The sequence below is a fragment of the Lotus japonicus genome, chromosome 5, assembly GCF_012489685.1.
Source record: "Lotus japonicus ecotype B-129 chromosome 5, LjGifu_v1.2".
In the NCBI taxonomy this organism is placed as follows: domain Eukaryota; kingdom Viridiplantae; phylum Streptophyta; class Magnoliopsida; order Fabales; family Fabaceae; genus Lotus; species Lotus japonicus.
Genome location: NC_080045.1, coordinates 50,302,590 through 50,327,386, shown reverse-complemented (window position 1 = coordinate 50,327,386; position 24,797 = coordinate 50,302,590). Strand labels below are relative to the sequence as shown.

The 24,797-nt window shown below is 39.6% G+C and overlaps 2 protein-coding genes across 5 annotated transcripts; both read left to right on the top strand.

Moving 5' to 3' along the window:
- Positions 1–142: 142 nt before the first annotated feature.
- On the top strand, positions 143–7,829 carry LOC130718397 (uncharacterized). The gene is made up of 14 exons (XM_057568981.1): positions 143–308; positions 393–476; positions 1,209–1,343; positions 1,454–1,683; positions 2,726–2,953; positions 3,071–3,163; positions 3,248–3,286; positions 3,821–3,910; positions 3,990–4,092; positions 4,206–4,286; positions 4,901–4,977; positions 6,020–6,100; positions 6,395–6,486; positions 7,197–7,829. The coding sequence occupies exons 1-14, from the start codon at positions 266–268 to the stop codon at positions 7,318–7,320; spliced, it is 1,500 nt and encodes a 499-aa protein (XP_057424964.1). The 5' UTR covers positions 143–265; the 3' UTR covers positions 7,321–7,829.
- Positions 7,830–11,185: 3,356 nt separating this feature from the next.
- LOC130716656 (ras-related protein RABA5a) lies at positions 11,186–22,858 on the top strand. Of its 4 annotated transcripts, none has more exons than XM_057566654.1 (5): positions 11,186–11,317; positions 19,632–19,710; positions 20,896–20,995; positions 21,078–21,541; positions 22,418–22,858. In XM_057566654.1, the coding sequence occupies exons 4-5, from the start codon at positions 21,202–21,204 to the stop codon at positions 22,747–22,749; spliced, it is 672 nt and encodes a 223-aa protein (XP_057422637.1). In that variant the 5' UTR covers positions 11,186–11,317; positions 19,632–19,710; positions 20,896–20,995; positions 21,078–21,201; the 3' UTR covers positions 22,750–22,858. The 4 variants fall into 4 exon arrangements, with proteins under 4 accessions (XP_057422637.1, XP_057422636.1, XP_057422638.1 ...); XM_057566653.1 differs by having other exon boundaries at positions 11,311–11,452; XM_057566655.1 differs by lacking the exon at positions 19,632–19,710 and having other exon boundaries at positions 11,317–11,452.
- The last annotated feature ends 1,939 nt before the right edge of the window (positions 22,859–24,797 follow it).

Here is a 24,797-nt window from a genome sequence, read left to right as displayed (position 1 = left end):
TTTTGTATACACTTGGAAAATCAAAGAACATTTTTCTAATATATATTTTTAAATATTTTATAAAATAATTTTTTTGACCTCGTAAAAATAAAAGTACTTGATTTCCGATATTATTATGTTTTTTTTGAACTGTTTTCCCTTTTTATGTGTTTTTTTTGGCCCAACTTTCATGCCCTCTCTCTAGAACCTGCGTTTGTATAACAAATCATCGTCGTCTCGCCATTGTAGCTCTCAGCAGAAAATAGCGTCGTCGTCGTCGGAAACGATGGCTTCTGAGAATGGCCATGGAAGCCAGCCGCAAATTTCTGGTGGGTGCCACCACCTCCGTTTTCATTTATCTTCATCCCCTTCTCAATTTTTGCTTATTTGATTGAGTTCTGTTCCTTACGCAGGTGATAATGTTACTGAATTGGGGTGGTACGTTCTTGGTCAGGATCAACAGCAGCTTGGTCCTTATGCCTTCTCTGAGTTGCGTGGTGAGTTAATTTTTTCTGAATGAATGTTTCAATGTCTCATATGGATAAAATGGAGCAAGGTTGGTTAGGGCTTGTATATTTTAATTTTGATTTTTTTTTTTCCTTTTTGCTGGACTAAAATTTGTATAAAGTGGCCGACTTGGGTTGGCACAACTGACGGCAGGTTCCGGGTTTAACTCTAACCTACCATAGGTCGAGGCCCCAGTAAAATCCTAGTTGGTGGGCCACCCTCCTTTTAGAGATCCCCTGACACTCCTACCTCGGAGTGGGCGTCTACTGAGCGGTGAAATAGGACCATTTAAAAAAAACATGAGTGTTGCATGTTCCATGATGTCATTTTTAGGAATGTTAATTTATGTATCTATTCCATCTCTTTTGGATTGTATTAAGGTTTTAGCTTGGTCTTGGTTTAGGGGTAGACTTAAAAGGATTTAGTATTTCGTTTGTTGATTGGTATCGACAGCCTTTAATTTGTTTAACAGGTTGGTCTTGTATATGAGTAAGGGCACCCTCGCACTTTTTTTATTAATTTCTTTGGCTCTAGTTAGTACGAAACGAAACACATGACTTAATAATGTTAGGTGCTGAGCGAAACTTGAAACATTATAACCATACATGTTGGGTTTCGTTTGAAAAATCAGTGTCATATATAGTTTCATTTTTCTGGTTTTAAACTTTTCGTAATTATAAGTATTTTTCTTAGCATATTTACTTGGCAATTGGTGTGAGCAGAGCATTTTTCAAATGGATACATATTCGAAAATACACTTGTGTGGTCTGAAGGAAGAAGTGAGTGGCAGCCCTTGTCCTCAATTTCGAGCTTATGGGCTGAAATTAACCAAGGGGGGCCTGATTCTTCAACTGCAGGTATAGCTTCTCTTCTCTTCGCTTTTTCTCACTGTTTTCCTGTGTGTATTTCATTGTTACTGCTATTAGTATTATTACTTGTGGAGCTTAGAGAGTGACCTGTCATGTAGTGTCTGCCCATGAGGTTGATGAGTTTGAAAGATGGCAAAGGGAGATTCAGGAGGCAGAGGCGCAGGTGGAAGGTTCAGAGTTTGGCTCCATTTCCGGCAATGTTGGCGATAGTGTAGCAGGAGAAGATTTTGAGAGACCTTCAACACCGCCTGAGGGTGAAGAAGAATTTACCGATGATGATGGGACTAAATATAAATGGGACAGGAATTTCAGGGTTTGGGTTCCCCAGGTTGGTGCATGATATGTATTTTCAGTATTATTATTATTATTATTATTATCTGTTTTCAATCTCTTACTTCCTGCAATTGTTAATGTTTTTTGTTAGATTATGATTACACAAAAATTAGCTAAAAGTTTTACCCAATTTTTGATACCTAATCCTTAGTTTTTTAGCTGTTTCTTGGAGCTTATGTGGTTCATAGGGGTGATTCTGCAATTTTCAAACTGTTCATTTGTACTCGTTTCCAGTTTTGTGCATATAATTATGGCATACTAACAACATTGATATATGTATGAGATGACTTGACAACACTGACATTGCTTTGGAAATAATTGGGTCTCTTCGTTTTACATTCTGGACAGGCCAAATAATTATAGGTGCAAGTATCATCATTTCTTTGAATTATTTTAAAGCTTTATTGTGGTAGATTGTGACTGCTGTTCATTATTCAAGAGGCTGTTTGATATGAATTTTTCATGGCTTCTGTTGGGTACTTGGGTACTAGATCCTGAAGGCAAGTTTGAGAATTCTTCTACTTTATTGGAAACTAATACTTCCTCTCTCAAAACTTCTTGTGAACAATCTCCTATACAAGCACGAATAAGTTTTTCTCAAGTTTAAATCATTTTGTTTGGTTTTTAATATATGAACAGGTTTGAAGTTTTATGAAGTGTTAAATCTAAGTATAATCTAAAGCGCTTATGTTATGGATACTCTCTAGTGATTTATTTTCTTTTATACTTGGATTGAATCATATCTCTTGTTTTGTTTCTGCTGGATGTATTTGGTCTTCTATGAATAACATGGTCTTTTACTCTTTATATTTTCCTTTCATATTATATAATGTCTTGTCTTCTCAATCTTGAGGGCTTTCATGCGTCATTGTGTTTTCTGTGTATCCTTGGAGTAATAATCTCTATTCATCTCAATGATGCTGATGTATTTCTTTTTTGGCCATTCAAGTAAAGGTTTTGATTCGTAAATTTATTTTTGATTAAGTTGTTTTTCTTTTTTTTGGGGGGGTAGGACTGATGAAGTTTTTATGTGATAGGAGCATACGTCTGGCAGCACTGAGCCTTATGGGGTTGAAGAGATGACTTTCTTAAAAGAAGATGAAGTTTTTCCATTAGCTAATTCTGATGCCCCAGAAAAGTCTGAAGATATTTCAAAAGTGAGTGTTTCTGAGAGTTCCTTAAAGGAAGAAGCAAATGAAGCAAATAATCCCAATACGGTAGCAGATGGAAAGAGGAAGCTTTCTGATAAAGATGCTGACAAGAAGGTGCCCTCTCTCTTTCCCTCTTTTTTAATATCAATGGTTTCACTCTTCTCCATTTTTTCAGAAATGAGTAACTTTTGGGAGATAAATGGCACCCCTATTGACCCTGGTCTGTTTCAGGAACCTAATAAACCTCCTGACAGTTGGTTTGAATTGAAGATCAATACACACGTTTATGTTACTGGATTACCTGAGGATGTTACCGTCGATGAAGTAAGCATTATAGCTTTTATCTCAATTTTCCTGTAAGTAGTTATTCTTGCAAGAACTAACAATTTAACATGGGTACTTTTGTAGATTGTGGAGATATTTTCCAAGTACGGAATTATAAAGGAGGTATATTTTCTATCCTATCTTATATGCTCAGTTGTAAAATCAGATATAATTCAACTATAATTCATAGGTTTAAATTAGTTTTCATGATCAGAAGTTTCTTACGAACATATTATTTTTGTGAGAGAACATTGTTGACAGTGTATAAATTCATGGTACAATGACTGCAATGCTGCAAGTATGAATTAACATTTCTAGACATTGAAGAGCAAAATAAAAGCATATCATGTTTTTCCTCTTTAATGCTTTCATGTTGTAAGCCTTTTATTTTTTATATGAATTTGGAGAGCCTTACTCTCCTTTTGCCGGGTACATGCGCTCTCCATTCCCTAACCAAAAGTTAATGATAGAAGGCTTAGCAACTCTTTTGAAATAGTTCTCACTAATAGTGCCAGTCATAAGAGGTCATTCTTTCAAAGAAGTTCATTGTGGACTGACAATATTTAAATACTCAAGATAATGGATGACTAGCTATTTGAGGTTTTCGTGGCCTATACCGGCTCCATATGAATGCATGATTTATTATGTTTATAATAGGACCCAGAAACCAAAAAGCCTCGTGTGAAGCTCTATGTTGATAAAGAGACAGGAAAGAAAAAGGGAGATGCTCTCATTACATATCTTAAGGTACTATTAACCCTTATTGTTTTACCTGTGCATATAGTGTTGGAGGTGACAGGGTTTCCATTTTGTTTGTGTATATTAGGAACCATCAGTCGCTCTGGCAATCCAACTTTTGGATGGTACACCTCTTCGCCCTGATGGCAAGATTCCTATGTCTGTCACCCCGGCTAAATTTGAGCAGAAAGGTAGCCGTTATTTTAAATACATTATGTAGCAGCTTCTGATAATTGTTCTTAGTTGTGGTAAACCCATTTATCATGCCTGCTGTTGCTTAATGAAGCTTGCTTTAAATGTGCAGGAGACAAGTTTGTATCAAAGCAAGTAGACAATAAAAAGAAAAAGAAATTGAAAAAGGTGGAAGACAAAATGCTTGGATGGGGTAAGTTTGGTCTCCCAATTTTTTCTAGTGGATGTTTCTGAAATTCGACTGATTCCCAGTTCAATCTTTATTTAAGCCTATTTTCCCAAAATTGAAGTGCCGTCATGGTCTACCTTATTTTTACAATAATTTAGTAGATGGTTTAAAAGATTGTATTTGTGTTGAGCCAATTTGGATAATCTTTTCCACAAGCACTTATATTAAGAAAAAAAAGATAAAATGATCTTGCTATAATTATATTTCTTTTAAATGATTGCTTCATACACAGGTTAAAATCAGCTTCTGCACCTCAACTTTTAAAAGCTACATCTTCTAGTTTCTCCATAAACACCTATGGACTTATAAGGACTTTTTCATGAATTGAAAATCAAATGCTTAGTTGAGAAGCTCCCATAAATTAGAAGCTAATCCTAACCTGATCGTTTTATGGTTTGCTTCTAATGGTGGTGAAGCTAGAAAGCATGCTATGCTCTTTTTGGTTGATTAAGGTTTCAGATTCATTTTTCAGGAGAAGTTAAGATTTTTTTTTGGTTGATTGAGGTTTCAGATTTCATTTTCATAGCTGGTTTACTCATTTACCATGCAGTAATTTATTCTCTCGTTGTATGGCTCAGGTGGTCGTGATGATGCAAAATTGTCAATACCGGCAACTGTTATCCTTCGTTATATGTTCTCTCCAGCTGAAATGAGGGTTGGTGTTACTTGATTTTGCCTGCATTCTAGATACAACTATTACACTGACATTGCTATGCGAGTGTCCTTAACTGCACTTCATCTTGAACATGGTCATATAGCTTATAGACATGAACTGCTCTTGAGCACTTCATCCTGAACATGGTCATAACTTCATCTTGAACATGGTCTCCAATAAACAGATTTAGGATAGACTTTGATACCATCTTATGAACCAACTATCCTTAAAGCTTAAGCTGTTGGGTGAAGATACATGAATGGTTTTGTACAATAGGTACTCATAGACTCATAGTTAGTTAATTAGTAGTTCAGTTAGTGACTTAGAGTCAGAAAGCACATGCTATAAATAAGATAGAGAGGATTAGCATCTTTGGGATCACTGTAGCTGGGAGTTAGGGTGAGACCAAATTCAATGCATTTTTTAATAAGTAGGAGAAATATATTGACTGTTTTAAAAATAGACCAATTATAGGAAGTGTGTGAGAGAGTGTGTTTAAAAGAGTGTGCTGTGAGCACTCCTCCTTTAAGTAAAATACACACTTCAATTCTTCTTCATTGCTGGTAATAATCAAATAATCAAATTTCCTGCTATTAGAATTTTGGAGACCTAACTCTACCCCAAATAGAGGTGAGGATTGTCTTCCCATATATAAGGGCTATCTTGTGTGTTAACCATATCTATATTCAATGGGAGACTTCTCAACACACCCCCTCCACACCCAGGTCTGGACATTTGGAGCGTGAAGCTTGCAGGGTTGAACATCTGCGGGTGGCCCATTTATGAGTGGTCTCCAATAAACGATCTAGGATAGACTCTGATACCATATTATAATTTGTGAGGCCTAACTCTACCCTAAAATTAGCTTAGACGGATTGCTTTCCCATATATAAGAGCTATTTTGGTCATATCTCTATTCAATGTGGGACTTCTCAATACCTGTTTTTCTCATATTAAAGTTAAATATCAATGTGCTCTGTCAGAATTCCAATTTGGTGCTGCTATTTCTCATATTAGACATTTGCTGATATTACCTATGCAGGCTGATGAAAATTTGCGCTTAGAACTAGAAGAAGATGTTAAAGAGGAATGTACAAAGCTTGGTCCTATAGACTCAGTCAAGGTAATTGATATTGTTGTTGTTGTTGTTATACCTCCATATTTGCTGAAGACTTCTGGTTCCTGTAGAATACTGTGACGCAAAAAGTTTTTGATGGCTCCCTTGAAAAAACTACACAGTACACACACACACAGACGGCCGTGCCTCTACTTTTTTGGCAATTCTTCAATACCTCTATAGTAGCTTCACTTTTACAGTTAGTTTGACAGATTTTTTCTTTTCTGTTTTTCTGGGGAAAAAAATGGAAAAAAACCAATTCACTAAACCTTTTCCTGTTCCCTGCTGGTTTTTCTACAGGTATGTGAGAATCATCCTCAGGGTGTTGTTTTGGTAAGATTCAAGGATAGGAAGGATGCTCAGACATGCATAGATACGATGAATGGAAGATGGTAACTTAATCCTCCTCATTTTATCAATTTTCTACCTGTGCAATTTTTATGTGATTTTCATGCCGTAACAAGTGGTGTCTAGGATTGTCAATTCTTTATCACCTGGAATCTAGAATACTACTAATGAACCTAGAAAACTATATTAACACTTCCCCTCCAATTGAAGCTAACAAAACATAGCTTGTTGCAAATAAAAAACATAAAGAACACGAAGACCTAACACAACTCTACCCATCTCAACCAAAGAACAGCAAGTAGTGATAAAACCTTTTGGAAATATCCTTGGCAGATTAGCCCACAGAGGTCTTCCACCTTTCTTTAGTGGCCTCATCAACCTTTCTCCTGCTTCTCTTTGGCACACATTTGAACTACCAGACATAGCTGTAGAAATCTTTGACCTTTTTTCTTAGTGGTTCTTGTCCCCTTGACTTGCTACCAGCTGGTATACCAACCCTAGGTCTCAGTCTCACCATCCAATAACAGTCCAACTCAAAACCCTTAATGTCTGAACTCTGAACTGTTATTTCAGTCGCTATGGTGTTAGAATGAATTTAGGGATTAAGAATTTGCTGAAATTATAAAACTAAAGCTTCTTTTCTTTTCTGAATTGCTTTTACTTTTCTTTTTCCCTCATAATCTCATTTATATCTTCTTTTACCTTTCCCTTATGGATATCAACTCTGGTCACACTTCCCTCACTTCTTTATCAGGTTTGGTGGTAGACAGATACATGCCAGTGAAGATGACGGTTTAGTTAACCATGCCTTGGTCCGGGATTTGGATGAAGATGCCAAGCGGCTGGAGCAGTTTGGTGCTGAACTTGAAGGTGAGTGAGTTACTGAGAATAATAAGTTCATCAGACCTGGGAATGTTTCAAGATGGCTGAAGCTTTTGGATTACATGGCTCTTTTCATGGTTTTGCAATGATATTTTTGTTTTCTCATATCATTGCCTGAGAAAAAGAAAAGTAGAGGAGGAAGAACTTACTCACATCTTATCTGGAAGAGAGTAGTATATTCAATGTAGATTATGTGACTCATGAAAGTGAAGTTAACATTTGAATTGTAGCAAGTTATTAACCGGTAGGGTAATACACCTTCGTAGATAGTAATTATTCCATTTTATCTGTTGTGGGAGATTATGCATAGAGTAACCAGAAGAGTTGTTGCATCGCCCATATGGTGTCATGCGTAATCAAGATTAGCAGCTTGCCATGCATGAGGCATTGAGACAGTTGGTGATGGTCACCCTGTGGTCTGAGAATTGTATTCATTTGATGATTGCTGTCGATATTTACAATTTATATTTTACTCTAAAAAAGACACATGCATCTTTCTGCCAAATTGCCATCTAGGATAAACAATGCCTATGAAAGTATAAACAGAGGGTCAGCCTAATTTAACAAAAGGTTATTTTCTAGAAATATATTAGATAATTTCAAAAAAAATAGAAATATATTAGATGGTATATATATGCTCCATAATATATTTTATGGATTGTTTTTTCAACTAGGATAAAATGGACAACCTATGATGTAATTCGGTAACATTTTATACACTTCATAACTACTGTTGATAAATCAATCCATACCATGACATACACAATTTTCAGGATTAAATCAAATGTTAAAATATGGATGGAGGACTAATTTATGGATATGATTATAATATTTTAAAAATATATATATTGGGGGCTGAATTCATACAATTAAAAGTATGAAAAATAGATTCGCCAATATTAAATATTATGCAACTAAAACCAAATATAAATTGGTATGCCATAGAAGGGATACAAACTTTCTCTAAACAAGCAAATGGACAATTAATATTATATTATTATTATGCTTTATTGTCAGACCTCAATATTAATATAAGATCACAAATTTGAATACTACCAAAATAGTTCTTTTTGGGCCGAATATATGGACATATTATCGTCTTTCCCACTAAAAAATATAAATCAAGAGGGGATAACAGTGAGTTGAGACTTGAGAGCATGGTGGAGTAGTGGAAATCTATGGCGGGAGGTACCTGCAAAAATCTACTTAAGGTCCGTTCAAATCAATTTTTGCTGGTTCAATGCACCGGTTTTGATCTGGTTCGATCGGTTTTCTCCAGTTCAGAGACTTGCCGATTTTTTTCCTTCAAATTGATTGGTACCAGTCGTACTAGCTAGTCCAGTCTGATTTTAACAAAAATGATAAATGTTGCTATAAAATGATTTAATATTTTTTTTTTGAACTCTATAAAATGATTTAATCAAAATTTGGTGTATGTGATATCACATAATTCAATGATTTAATTTGGTTACTTGACCAGTGGTACTTGCTAGTCTAGTCTCATCCCCTAATAAAATGAAAGGAGGTATTTCACCTTCTCACTCCCCTCCTCTTAACCAAACATGAGAAGAATCAAAACCCATCATCTTCCTTCCCTTCCCCTCCCTGCTCCTCATTAATTTCTCCCCTCTCATCCCTTCTATCGAACAAAACACACTAAGATAATTTTGTTCGAGCAGAGAAGGACAATAATGGGTGACAAAATTCTTCATATTAAGCTGTGTTGCACGGGTACGATACTCGGTACGGGTACGGTATTGGATACGCGGTACGTGATTTTTGAAAAAACAGGGGTACGGGTACTTTAGATATATGTATATTTTTTTATACATAATATTTAAATATAAATAAATTATGCAAAAAAAAAAGATAAATATAACTAATTAAGCTTGCAGAACCAGCAAATAGAAACAAGAATTGCAGGCTTGCAGAACCAGCAAAAACAGGCAGCACAAAAAACACAGTCCAGCACATGGAAACAATGCCAACATGCTAGCATTCAATCAAGCTTTAAAAACTTGCACAAAAACAGAGGCTAGAACCCAATTATGAGTACTCAATCACAAGAAGAAATGATCAGGGCATCAGCCAAATTCAACAAAGCAAGAAGAAATGAAAGGGAAAAATGGAGGAGCGGCGAAGGCCGGCGTTTACCTCGCGTCGCTGCGGTGGCCGGCGGTGAGTTGGCGGAGGAGAGCACAGCTTAGGGTTTCCTTCTTCTTGCTTTGTTTCTCAGAAGCTGCGGTTTCCTTCTGCTGGGTTTCACGACTGTCACCGTTGAGCCAGGAAAAAAAAGCCAAAACGACGTCGTTTAACCAATTTTTTTTGTTTTGGAACGGGTACGTACCGTACGCGTACCCACAGCGTATGCGTACCGGGTACGTACCCGGTACGGGTACGCGGCCAAAACAGCCGTACCCATGCATCAAAGATATTAAGTATTTGGGTTCGGTTTCTCCAACGTTAGTAAGTGGGTAAAGTAAATCATCACACCATTGATTGAGTCGTTTAAATTGACTTTTCAAATTCATCAATCACTATTAATGTTGTGATGACTTATTTTACCCTATAAAGTGAGTCAGGTCACTTTAGAAAATCCAAATCTTACATATTTAACCCTCTGCATTCATATATATGACTAGGGATGGCACCCGCGCGGGGCGGGGGCGAGGAGAGCCTTCCCGCTCCCCGTCCCCGTCCCCACATCTTTCTTCTTTCCCCGTCCCCGTCCTCATTTCCCATGACGGGGTGAATTTTCACCTCATCCTCGTTCCCTATCTCCCCACAGATCCCCACGGGGATACCCAATATCTCATTAAAATTTTAAATTTAATATATAAAATACATAAGTTAATTTAATAAATTTAAAAAATACAATTGATATTGCAACTGCATCAAATTCCATACAAATATGTAACAAAGTTAAAATAATATTAAATGAAATTCATCACATAATATGTGAAGTTTACTAAATAAATAATTTAAGACGTAAAGTACTAAATTAAACTCATTTAAAATGGGAAGTATAAAAACTCAAAATATTCTCTCAAGCATTTAACTCATCCAAAATGTGAAGTCTTCATCGTAGGTAATTCAATATTTGGAAGTACGTTATTGTATTTTTTACTTATATATACAGGGCGGGGACCCCATAGGGCAGGGAGAGTGTTCCCCATCCCCGTCCCCAAATTCTTATCGTAGACATTTTCATCCCCGTCCCCATCCCCACGGGGAAAAATTCCCCAAGTTCAGGGCCCCAAGTGGGGCAGTCCCCACAGGGATCTCCATCTTCGGATGGAAATTGTCATCCCTATATATGACTACAATCTACTTTGATAAGGTAAAACTGAGTAATGATATGCACACACCTCATTTTCTAAACATTTCATTTTCACATATTTTTATTTCTATTTCTTTCCTCTTATAATCTATCACATCTCATATTTTCTCTCTCTTACTTTTTCTTTTCTCCCTATTTATACCCTTATTCCACCTCTCTTAGAGGTGTGAAAGAAACATTATTGGGCAAAACTTGTACAAGTAAAAAATTCAATTACAAATTTTCTAAATGTCTTATTAAATTTTTAATGTAATAAATTTCCTAAATTCCGTAACTAAATGTCATATTGTGATTGGACAACACTAAAAAGTGCATCTATTAAACTAAAATTTACGTTTCGTCATATTTTGATTTATTTATTTATTATGGATGTTTCCATCCATTCAAGATACTGTAACTCTTTCTCTCAATAAATTCTCAATAAATGTTTTTCCAAAATTTAAACTTGTGTTATTACTCTTCCAATTTCGTCCTATCTAAAATTATTTTATTGGTATCCGATCACGAATTTAATCACAGTTAAAGCTCATCATCCCTCCCCTAGAGTGTATTGGATGGTGATTGAACTCGATAGCTCTTCCTACACATTCGGCCTGGAAATAACCCTGAGGCGGAAACGTTGAAATCACACCCATCCATCCGCCACAAGAACGGTAGATCCCGACTCCCTTTTTCCAATCACATCAATCAAATCCCTATTCCCTTCCTTCTTCTTCTTCTTCTTCTTCTCCCTTTTCCCTTCCCCACCACCCACCATTTCCCCCCTCTTCTCTTCTCTTCAATCCACGGTATATATATATACGCATTCTTCTCTTCTCATTTTGTCGTTTTCGCTCTCAAATTTCCATGTTTTCTTTTCATTGTTACATGTTTTGTTTTACACCCAAATTTGATTCATTCATTGATTGATTCATTCATGTTTCTGTTGAAATTTCACTTTACATTATTTGTCTCTACTGGGTTTTGCTTTCTATTTACTTCAGTTTTTGTTGTTTGTTGTCTAGCTTGTCGTGTGCACGTGTTATGTGATAGTTCCATGTTCTTGTCCATTGTTTTTGTCTTTATCTGTCACTGCTTGCTTTGGTGAATAAATAGAGTGTAGCCATTTCAGTCTTAACCCGCGCCATAAGCGCGACGAGGATCACAGTGTTTGGTTTTCATGATCAGGTGTATTATCTAATATCTAGTTTTGGCTGAAACTCTTGTCGGTTTACATGTCATGCCATTGATACTAGTGCATTTTATTTTGAATGAATATAAGAATGCTGTTATGAATGATTACCTGAATCTGTTATTTTCTTTTCATTGTTTTTGCTTTGAGTAGTGCAGTGTCACACAAGTATAAGTTTACATAGAAATCTGGCAAGTTACCTATTATGGGTGATGTTTTGGAGACCGATTTTAGAAAGATAAATGCTGATTAAAAATGTATACCCTCATTTAGTAAAGTTGATTTCTCCATCTGAGTTTATAGGCAGTTTTCCGCAATTCTCCATTTACTAATCTGTTACCAAGAAGCACCTGAGTGAATCCGATTTGGATTGTTCTGGCGTCTTTATGGTGAGGTTCCAAAGAAAGAAAGGTCCGTCCTATATGGGTTTTATCCTTGCAGATAGTAAGTTAACTCATCCTGTTACTAAATTAGGAGGGGTCTCCGCTCCGGGACGGAGTTCCTCTGGTTAGCTTCTAGGTTACCTTAATTGAACCCAATCCTGTCCTTCTCATTCGAACTGTTCTATTAAGGAATTACCATTTACCACTTTTTCCGTGGTTTCAATTCAAAATCAGTGGTTGAGGTCCTCTAGCCTTCTACTTCTAGACCGAGGAACAGGCTGGTGAGAGGGAGAATTCTATTATATTTTTTATTCCCATCCCGACGTGAAAGTCTAAAAGACTAATCCAATCCCTTTTGCATTTGGATGTATATATGGTCTATGGAAATTGTAATAATGAAAATCAGTCTATTGATTTTAACATCATGAGATGAGGACTTGTTAAGAAATGGTTATCATCATTGCTTTTTCTGAAAGTGGTGCATTTCTTTCATCAAGTGCTCAAAGATTCTAGAGAAGTTGTTGTCTGTAGTTGGTGATTTGTCTCAACATGTTATGTGTGGATCAATTTGTTTTGAAAAATATTTTAAATGATGCAAAATAAAATATTTTTGAACATCAGAGGACATTATTTGTTTTGACTGCAAAAGATAGTGGTTCCATTCATAATGTGGAATGTGGTTATTCGTGCTATCTATGTTACTTTTTGGTGTGTATGGCTTGATTAAATGCTTTCAAGAGTTTGTCTATGTCCTTAGATTTGGCGTGGGGCAATATCTATTTTGAAGCTTCTATTGTTTGGTCCAATGTTTCTTTAGTTTTAGGGTAGCCTCCCTAACTGATATATGAAGGGGCTTACTTGCTGTACTGATGACTGTTTTTCTTTTCTTTGTTGTGTCTTTGAAAAATTAGAGCTGTGGAGACAAGCCTTGAAAGCACATAGCTTTGATTTATGTAGAAGTTAAACAGGGTATATGACATGTTAGTTTCATGAGAGGCACATAAGTTTTAGCTTAGAGGTGAAAATTCAAAAACATCATATTACAAGTCTCATGGTTTACGTATCTTGAGTCCATCATACAACATGACGGGGAGATAGAGGGTGATTTCAACTGTAGGATTCAAGTAAGTTGAATGAAATGGAAGACTGCTTTTGGTGTAATTTGTGATAGAGAAGTACAACTCAAGATTAAAGGAAAATTTTACCACACAGTTATACTGTAACATAAACAGAATCTGAATCATAAAATCCTACTAGTTTATGATTTTTAGTGACCAGATCATTTCAAATCACATCTGAAATCGAAATATGGCAACTTGTTAGGAACTATGATCCAGCAGCTGGCCCAAGTGAGTCATTAGTCCATGTGGGGTCGAAGCCCAAAGAGTGGAAGGTATACTCTAGAAGGGGCAAAAGGGACAAAGGGAGTAGTAACTAACTAACAGCACAGCTGGTGAGCTGGTGAGAGAGAGGGGAGGTAGGATTGTAATCCATTCCATAATATAAGGAAGGTAGTGAGAGGTAGAGAGGGGATTCTGGAATCATTGAGCGTGTAGTAATGGGTAGGAAGCAATAGCTTCCTATAGGAGCTTGGCTCTGGTCAGTCTAGGAAAGGCTTTTCCTTCTCTGTAACGATTTCCAATTCATCAATAAACAATCCTGATTACTGTTTCATTGCTTTCAGTTCTATTTTCTGTTTTGGGTTTCCATCAAATTGGTCCGACCTGCCGGATTGATTCGCCGGAACCAGTGAATGCCACCCAGAAAATCCAAACACACGACAAACTCGATGGAAGCAAAGCTTGATGCTCTTGAAGGCGAGCTCGCTGAGATGCGAACGTCGCTGGTAGCTGTTACGACGGCGATGAAGGATCTTCCTGCATCGTTGATTGCGATGATGGAACGATCGTTAGGAAAAATGTCACACAGGGAAGATGCAAGTGCAAACCGAGACAAGGGAGAAAGCTCAAGCGCTGAGGTTCCTGAGCAACCTGAAGCGAACGGAGGAGGACCACGAACGCAACCTCTACACGGCGATGCGTTGGCGGAGTTTCGCCAGTCAGTAAAGAAGGTAGAGTTGCCGATCTTCGACGGGAGAGACCCGGCGGGCTGGATCTCACGCGCGGAGGTGTATTTCCGTGTGCAAGAGACTTCACCGGAGGTCAAGGTGAGCCTCGCTCAGCTCAGCATGGATGGACCCACCATCCATTTTTACAACTCTTTGCTCGAATCAGAAGCTCCCCTGACGTGGGAGAAGTTGCGTCAAGCTCTTCTGGAGCGTTATGGCGGTCACGGCGACGGTGACGTGTACGTGCAATTGACTGAGTTGCGTCAGAAAGGTACGGTGGAGGAGTACATTACCGAGTTCGAATATTTGACGGCCCAAATCCCAAAATTACCTGAGAAGCAATACCAGGGATACTTCTTGCATGGTCTGAAAGAAGAGATACGGGGAAAGGTGAGGAGCTTGGTGGCGATGGGCGGAGTGAACCGCTCAAGATTGCTCTTGATCGCTCGTGCGGTGGAGAAGGAAGTAAGGGGTGAAGCCGGGTCGGGTTATAACCGTAGTTCGAGGATTGGTGGAGCGGGTTTTCGGACTGGCCCAACGAGGCCGGGTCGCCCGGGAAGCACCGATTGGGTCTGGGTCAAAGGCACTAAGGATAATGGGCCCGCGACTACTACTAAACCAGTTTTTGGTGGCCCAAAAGGAGACCCCAAGGCAACAACAGAAGCTAGGAGGGCCGGTCCACGTGACAGGGGTTTCTCCCATCTCACTTATCATGAACTATTGGAGCGGAAACAAAAGGGTCAGTGCTTCAAATGTGGAGGCCCTTTCCACCCAATGCACAAGTGCCTCGATCGTCAACTCCGAGTGCTGCTCGTCGAAGACGGCGACGACGACGCCGGTGATGGGAACATTCTCGCCGTAGAGATGAACGAGATGGAAGACGAGGTCGATGGTGAGCTAAGCATAATGAGTTTGTGCAATCTCGTCGACCATGGTGAGCCGCCACAAACCATGAGGCTACAAGGAAAAGTGCGAGGGGTGCTCGTGCTCGTGTTAGTCGACAGCGGAGCCACTCATAATTTCGTTGACCACAAGGTTGTGCAACGAATGAGCTGGGAAGTGGAAGACACTCCACGGATGTCCATCAAGTTGGGAGATGGTTTCCAGACTCACACCAGAGGTAAGTGTAAGGAGCTTGACCTGGAGATTGGGGATTACAAGTTCTCGTGCACACCCCATTTGTTTGATCTGGGAGGCCCTGATATTGTGCTGGGAATTGAATGGCTCAAGACGTTGGGAGATACAATTGCTAATTGGGGAAAGCATACTATGAGTTTCTGGCACGGCACACAGTGGGTCAGGCTACAGGGTCTTAGTGCTGGCGGAAGTTCCATGGGGGCGTTGCAGAGCATCCTGAGAAGGTCTGACCTTGACAGCAAGCTAGCGTTTGGACTCTTGGAGCACCGGCATGAGGTTCCCAAAGGTCAGCATCTAGAGGCAGCGCAACAGGAAAGCTTGCAGAAGTTGTTGCAAGAGTATGACAGTGTGTTTGAAGCTCAGGAGGGGCTACCCCCGAGTCGAGGCAAAGAGCATTGTATCAACATAAAGGAAGGGCAGGGACCAGTCAACGTCAGGCCATATCGTTATCCCCATACCCATAAAAATGAAATTGAAAGGCAGGTTCAGGAGATGTTGTCAGCCGGCATCATACGACATAGCTCAAGCGCTTACTCCAGTCCAGTGCTCTTGGTCAAGAAGAAGGACCAGTCATGGCGTATGTGCGTGGATTACCGCGCACTCAATAAGGTAACAGTCCCTGACAAGTTTCCCATTCCCGTAATTGAAGAGCTGCTCGATGAGTTGAATGGTGCTAAATTTTTCTCAAAGCTTGATCTCAAGTCGGGGTATCATCAGGTTCGCGTAAGGGCAGAGGATGTGCATAAAACGGCATTTCGTACCCATGAAGGGCACTACGAATTCCTCGTAATGCCGTTCGGTCTCATGAACGCACCATCGACGTTTCAGAGTTTGATGAACGCAGTTTTTCGTCCCATGCTCCGGAAGGGAGTGCTTGTATTTTTTGATGATATTCTAGTGTATAGCAGCGACTGGGAAACGCACCTATTGCATCTTGAGAAGGTCTTACAACTCCTCCAACAGCAACACTTGACAGCAAACAAGAAGAAATGTCAATTTGCGCAAGACTCAGTTGAATACTTGGGGCACCTGATTTCAGCACAGGGAGTGGCGGTTGATCCTAGCAAGGTAGCGAGTGTCAAGAGTTGGCCCGTGCCCAAGAATGTAAAAGGGGTGAGAGGTTTTCTTGGATTAACCGGTTACTACAGGAAATTTATTCGGGATTATGGGAAAATAGCAAGGCCACTCACAGACTTGACAAAGAAAGATGCTTTTCAGTGGGGAGCTGCAGCACAAAATGCATTTGAAACTCTAAAAGGGAAGCTCACAACGGCCCCTGTTTTGGCACTTCCAGATTTTGAGAAGGAATTCCTAATTGAGTGTGATGCGTCGGGGTGTGGCCTCGGGGCGATTTTGATGCAAGACAAGAAACCCATAGCATACTATAGCAAGGCCTTAGGACCACGGAACCTCGCTAAGTCCGCCTATGAGAAAGAGCTTATGGCAGTAGCTTTGGCGATACAGCACTGGCGTCCTTACTTATTGGGACGGAAATTTCTTGTGTCTACTGATCAGAAGAGTCTTAAAGAATTGCTCCATCAAAAGATTATTACTGGGGAACAACAGAATTGGGCCGCGAAGCTATTGGGGTATGACTTTGATATCGTTTATAAACCTGGGAAGTTAAATAAGGGAGCAGATGCGCTATCGCGCGTTGGGGAATATGGTGAGATCAGGACCGTGTGCACGTACCCGCGCTGGGAAGATCACCAGTTGATAGCAACAGAGATTCAGCAGGATGCAAAACTTAAGCATGTGATCATGGAGTTACAAAATGACCCATCAACTCATCCGGAATTCAGTCTACAGCAGGGAATTCTGTTGTACAAAGGGAGGCTGGTTTTGTCACACACTTCCTCTCTAATTCCACAGATGTTAAAGGAATTTCATACCACCCCACATGGCGGGCACTCCGGATTTCTCCGCACCTATCGGCGGCTCGCGGCCAACATCTATTGGGTAGGCATGAAGAACACGGTGCAAGAGTTTGTTCGTAGCTGTGATACATGCCAAAGACAAAAGTACATGGCCTCATCGCCCGCAGGCTTGCTGCAGCCTCTACCCATCCCAAATCAGGTGTGGGAAGATCTCTCGATTGATTTCATAACTGGCCTACCTAAATCCAGGGGATACGAGGCAGTGCTAGTGGTCGTGGATCGCCTATCCAAGTTCTGTCACTTCATTCCGCTGAAGCACCCCTATACTGCGAAGAGCATCGCTGAATTGTTTGCCAAGGAAGTCATACGTTTGCATGGAGTTCCCTCATCCATTGTGAGCGACCGGGACCCAGTATTTATGAGTCATTTCTGGAAAGAGCTTTTCCGGTTGCAGGGCACACAGTTGAATATGAGTTCCGCGTACCACCCCGAATCGGATGGACAAACGGAAGTCGTAAATCGCTGTTTGGAAACGTATTTGTGTTGTTTTTCGGCTGATCAACCTAAAACGTGGGCAACTTGGATCCATTGGGCTGAGTATTGGTTCAATACATCTTACCACTCAGCCACACATATGACCCCGTTCGAGGTTGTTTATGGACGCAAACCCCCAGCAATCACATGCTGGGGACTCGGGGAGACCAGGGTTGACGCAGTGCAACGTGAATTGGTTGATCGAGATGAGGTTCTGCGCCAGTTGAAGGCACAACTCTTGCGAGCCCAGGGTCGAATGAAGTCACAAGCTGACACTAAGCGGGTTGAAAAATCATTTACTGTCGGGGAATGGGTCTTTGTGAAGCTTCGCGCACATCGTCAACAATCTGTAGTAACCCGGGTTCATGCAAAGCTGGCAGCCCGATACTATGGGCCTTATCCTATCGTGGCTCGTGTGGGTGCGGTGGCTTACAGGTTACGTTTACCAGAAGGATCGCGAGTTCATCCTGTGTTTCATGTGTCATTGCTCAAGAAGGCGATTGGGGACTACTCTGCAGAAGCAGATTTGCCAGATCAATTGGAGGGAGAGTGTGATGACAAGGACACACCCGACACTGTTTTAGCCACTCGCATGGTGAAGTTGCAGGGTGACACCATTCAGCAGCTACTAATTAAATGGCAAGGCAAAACTGCTGAGGAGGCTACCTGGGAGGATGCCCTCACCATCATGAGTTTATACCCAAACTTCAACCTTGGGGACAAGGTTGTGAGTTCAGACGGCGGCATTGTTAGGAACTATGATCCAGCAGCTGGCCCAAGTGAGTCATTAGTCCATGTGGGGTCGAAGCCCAAAGAGTGGAAGGTATACTCTAGAAGGGGCAAAAGGGACAAAGGGAGTAGTAACTAACTAACAGCACAGCTGGTGAGCTGGTGAGAGAGAGGGGAGGTAGGATTGTAATCCATTCCATAATATAAGGAAGGTAGTGAGAGGTAGAGAGGGGATTCTGGAATCATTGAGCGTGTAGTAATGGGTAGGAAGCAATAGCTTCCTATAGGAGCTTGGCTCTGGTCAGTCTAGGAAAGGCTTTTCCTTCTCTGTAACGATTTCCAATTCATCAATAAACAATCCTGATTACTGTTTCATTGCTTTCAGTTCTATTTTCTGTTTTGGGTTTCCATCACAACTCGAGGTTTTTCGTGCTGCAACCTCGTTCCTCTCCTTGTCATCGTCCCTTTCATGCTGCAATTCTGCTTTGTTCGACTTTGACCTGCTCTCTGTTGCTAGTGTTTCACAATTTCTGCTTCGTTTGACACATTAATTTTGACCTGCCCTCTACTGCTGATGTTTCACAATGTGCTTTACTGGTTGTAGGGTGTTTTAGGTTATAGGGTTTTCAATTTGACATGCTCCCCCCCCCCCCAAATAAAAAGAAAAATTGGCTATTTTTTTTAAAAGGTGATTACATTCTTTATGATCCATAAATCTAAACTTTCAGTGGGCATGTGCCATGACCATGTTTTAGGCTTAAATAGGTTGTGTGAGGTGATTGCTATATATAATAAAATCATTCATATGTGAATGACTTTTCACTCAGGATTGTAAACTTGTGTGCTAATTAGTTCATGCCAAATTAGATAGTGTTGGCTACATGGATCCATCGATACCATAAAAATCAGCTTCATTAAATCCTGAGTGTTTCTTCCTCTGGTCTTAGATATTGGTCTACTTGACACTTATTTGACACCTTTTAAGTTTTACCCTTTTTTGTGATGTAAGAAAATCACCATATTATCTCTTGGTAAGAATAATCTTAAGACATTTTTACTTATTACCAGGATTGAGATTGTAAAGACTGAGTGGAAGGGTAAGCTGGAGTTGCTGGAGCTGAGGGGAAAACGAGAAAAGGAAGTTGAGGTATTTATACATGTTGACTTTACCTCCTGCAGAACTTTCTATCTAGACATCTATAAACATACCTGTCCCAAATGATTTACCAGTAACTTACCACCCACAGTTTAGAGAACTCACCTCATTAATTATAAAACTCACATTGTCAACAATTATTTTTCAGGGGTCAAATAAGCTCCCCCTCTAAAAAACTGGTAGGTAGAATTATGCTTGGAAAGTCTGATCGTTTTCTCTTATCAATCTAACCATAGTGGGCTGTGGAGTGCCTGTTTGTGCGCCAAAATTATCTATCAAGTTATAAACCTGAATTGGACCATCTTTTCCTGTATAAATCATCTCCTGAACAGTGAACTGATTTAATACTTGATTTTTTTTATGCTAGGAGGAAAAGATTTAGCACTCTATGCTTGGTTTTCAGTATGCTAGGAAGCAAACATAGTATAAATAAAACTCTTTATCATGGTTTATCAAGGCTAAAAGAAAACTGATCGAAATCAATATTTCTGGCGAAGTTTAATGGCTTTGAAGTTTAATGACTTTAGTTGGAATGCGCACAAGGAACCCGTGGCCGCCAAGTCAGACTACAATACAACAAGGAGAATAAGGATAACAGTAAAGGAAACCATGTACCTCTCCTCTGGGACATTGCTTTTTTAGTGATTTATTGGTGTAAAAATGAAATTTGAAAATTTGTATGCTTCTTTCTGACGAACTTCTTTCATCATAGAAACTAAAAGAGCTCGAAATTTCCCGGTTCTGTTGACTTGTCTTAAATTGTGATACAGTTCAATCAGCATCATGTGTGAGTTACAATTTGGTGCTTAGGGATGAGAGTTCTGATATTGTGAACTTACCCATCCCCCCCCCCCCCCCACCCCCCCATACACTTGTTGGTTGTGTTGGTAGATCTTTAGATTATTGGCGAGAGTTGTAACAATTTATGGAGATGAATTTCATGTATTCTTGGCCAAGGTTATCATTTTGTTTTGATTCTAACTTGTACTGGCATTTCTTTTTTCTCAAGAAACGATTGGTAAAAAGAATACCAAATATTTTACTATCAGGAATACTCTCTAGCTTTGAATGAAACACAGTTATCAGAACCTTCACAAATGCTTCTTCTACTCCTCTTTCCTTTCTAGTTATAATACTTCATTTGACTGTGATGTTTATTGAAACTGACGCATTCAGGTACCCCAGAAAGTTTTCGGGTCCATTTGAGTTGAGGGGCTGGATAATGATGGTGGATGCTATTCTGTGTGCTAGAAACAGTCAATGGTTGCTTCATTAGGTAGATATATACTATGTCATGAATCTTAACATTTTTGTGGAAGTACAAATTGTGTCGCTGATGCAACCATTCTGTCTTTCAGGTTTCTTTGTTTGATCCTTGTTCTCATCTTAGGTAACATTCTAGTATTGGGAAGGGGCCAGAGACCATGATGATTATTTATTGTTGATTTGTTTCTACACACTGGCAATCCTTGGGATTTGTAGATGGCTCATTATAATGAAGATGAGAAGACTGAGGATTACCTTTTCAAGATTGTTTTGATCGGTGATTCAGCTGTTGGGAAATCAAATTTACTTGCGAGATTTGCCAGGGATGAGTTTTATCCTAATTCAAAGTCAACTATAGGAGTAGAGTTCCAAACTCAGAAGATCGATATAAATGGAAAGGAAATTAAAGCGCAGATATGGGACACAGCTGGGCAAGAGAGGTTCAGAGCTGTTACATCTGCATATTATAGGGGCGCTGTTGGAGCACTTGTAGTATATGATATTAGCAGGCGCCAAACGTTTGATAGCATTGGTCGATGGCTGAACGAACTTCACAGTAAGAATTACAATTATGTTTGAATCCTTAAGTAAACCCCAAATTTTATCCCTAACCTTGACACGCTTTTTCAACGTAGTCCTAATGCAAAATTCCCATGAAAAGTAGTCCCGGAACTATCTCCTGCCATTCATGATAGTCTTTAAACAACCTCTTCATCCTTTACATTAGTTCCCGAACTATCTCTGCCTGGAGTGATGTGGAGAATGGGGAGATAATTGAGGGACTACTTTTTGTGATAATTTTGCATGAGGACTAAGTTGAAGAATGGTATGAAGGTCAGGAGCGAGATGTTTTACACTTGAATCCTTCTTTGCCATCTTGAAGTTTTCGCATGCTTCTTTCTTCACGAGGTTACTGATTTTGGAATTTGTTAATGTATGAATTCTTTGCCATCTTGAAGTTTTTTATTTGCTCTTTTTTTTCCAAGCGGGTTCTTTGTGAGGTTGCTATTTAGGAAATTTTCAACCACTTTGGTATTGATACAATATAATTTTGCATTTGTGTTGTGGAAATTTAATGTCCTTTTGGTAATTTTGTTGCGTCTTCTAAAGTGATTCTGTTTTGTAAATTCTAAACTGCAAGCATGCGGTGTTAGTTTCTACTTTCTAGTTACTTCACTGAGAGTCAATAGTTTTTGTTTCTCTTTTCTTCTTTTGAACTTCTGAATTTTTATGCCAGTCTTCTGGGTAGTCTTTATGTATAATATGTACACACATGCATATGTATATAAGAAAATGTGTAGGTGAGTGGTTTTAGTCATACACGTATTGACAGGACACCTTTTTTTTTTCTTGCTTCAAGAACTTGTGCTCACAAGCTTTGGTTTTGATTATGATGAAACGAGGATTAAATGGACTGGTGTTTATGTAACAGCTCACTCTGACATGAACGTTGTCACCATACTTGTTGGGAACAAGTCAGATCTTAAGGATGCAAGGGAGGTGACTACTGCTGAAGGCAAGGCCTTAGCTGAAGCACAGGGTTTGTTCTTCATGGAGACATCAGCTCTTGATTCATCAAATGTAGCAGCAGCTTTTCAAACAGTTGTAAAGGAGATCTACAACATTCTAAGTCGGAAGGTTATGATGTCTCAAGAGCTCAGCAAACATGAAGTTCCGCGGATTGAAAATGGGAAGAGTGTGGTTATACAAGGAGAAAATCTAGAAGCAGATGGGCAGTCAAAAAAGGGTTGTTGTTCCTCTTAGGTTTGATACTATATATGTCAGCTCCAAAAGTAGTCAGTGTTTATTATAATTATTCAACCAGGCTTGAAAAATGCCACTCAAATATTCAAGATTTTATCTTTTATGTTCACTGAGATTTTGGAGTGGAAAGTCACAATGCATTGAAGAAGGAACAATCACAGAAATCAAAGAAAAAGAAAAGAGTAGCACAATAGAAAAAAAAAATGGAAAAAGTAGAATATTTATTCAAAGAGAAGAGATACCAAAATGTCCAATAAAAAAATTATATACTGTTTTTTTTTATTTGTAACGAGCTTAAGTGGACGAATAAAGATTACGATCCCACACCCACAACTCCTATATAATCAGCCAAAATTATGGGGAATTTTTTTTTCCAGGAAGGTTTTGAAAATGACGAAGGCTAGAGTGAACCTTTTATATTTTGGTCTACCGGTCCACTCAGCGTTATTTGGACAATCACGTTCTCTTCCACCACTCTCCCCTACCTCTAACTCTTCCTCCCGCTCCCTGCTCATCTCATCCCAACTACTACCCTTTCTCCTCCTTGAACCGCGTCCTCCTTGACAACCCCCTCACATGAGTTGTTGTAACAACTGTTTGCTTGTCCATGAGCCCTCCATTGCATTGTCGTCACAAGCTGCTATGGTCCACCATTTCGACAATCCCTCACCAGCGTTGTTGTTTTGCTTTTCACACATTTATTGTTTTGCTATCCTTCCATTTTCCTTGTGCCTGTAACAGAAAAATCTAAGGTTCAGTCAGTTGGGTTTAGAAAAATCCAAGCTTTTGTTTGTTAGGTTAATTAAAATCCAAGTTTTATCTTGGGAGCTACAATTCAAGCATGCAACAAAGCAGATTTGAAGTCATCTTCATTGTAGTGCTCCATTTGTGAAGGAAAGACTGAAGTTTTCTCTTATTTCTTGAGGAAGGAAACATCCTCCTCCTCCTTTGTCAACCCTTTTCTTTTCCATTTTTTCATGGATTTATAACATGGATTTCATGGAACATGACGATCCTGGCCATGCGGGAGCCTTTCCAGATCGTCCTTAAACTTCTCTAGCAGCATCGCTTTAGGCAGAACACGACACGACGGTGCTGCATTGATGTTGTATTCTCCATCGGGTTGCTTGGTGGCTCGTCAGAGGTTGAGACCGTAGGAGATGCTAGAACCAGGTTCATCAATGTCATTGGAGCTATCACCAATGGTTTTTCATTCTCCGTCGAGGACGAAGTCCTACTAGTGTTTTGGAAGAGAGTGAGATGTCTACATTTTTACCCTTTTTATCACTAAATGAATCATAACCACTCATCTAAAGAATATTCTTAGATTCTAAGATCCAATTACGTTTAATCATGGTCCACTCATGAACCAAGTCTAAAACGTCCACCCTAGTCTCCAGCCTGAAAATAGGTCCTTTTGAAAAAAAAAAGATCAATTTGGAATTCACCCTGAGGTGTTGTGGTGTTTGGTTCTAAGGAATGTCTTTTGTATTAGCACATTGTCGCTTGCTCCCGTAGTTTCCCTAGTAAGTGGTATTAAAGCTAGTGGTTGGTGTGACCATGGTGATGCCTTGTGTTGAAAGTTTTCTAGCAATGTGACGGAGGGGGGGCTTGTTGGTAATGCAACCGTGAGTTGTTTTTTTAAAGTAGTTAAGAAGGGGCAAAGTAAAAATAATATAAGAGTTACCAACATACCCAATATTGTAAGGTTTTGAGTAAAGATATGATGTCTAATTTTCTTGGTGGCCTTTGACGCTAGCCATGTAACTTGGTGCTTTCTAGGGATGGCATCCGCCCGGGGCGGGGGCGGGCAGGGAGTGCCTCCCCACTCCACGTCCCCGCATCTCTTCCTTGTCCCATCCTCACTTCCCATCCCCACGACGGGGTGAATTTTCGCCCCATCCCCAATCCATACCTCCCCGCGGGTTCCACGTCCCAAAGAGTACCATTAACACATCATTAAAAATCGAATAAAAACTAAATTAAGTATAAAATAACATAAATTTTTACTTGTATCACAAATAAGAATGGAACATGTCAAATTCCGT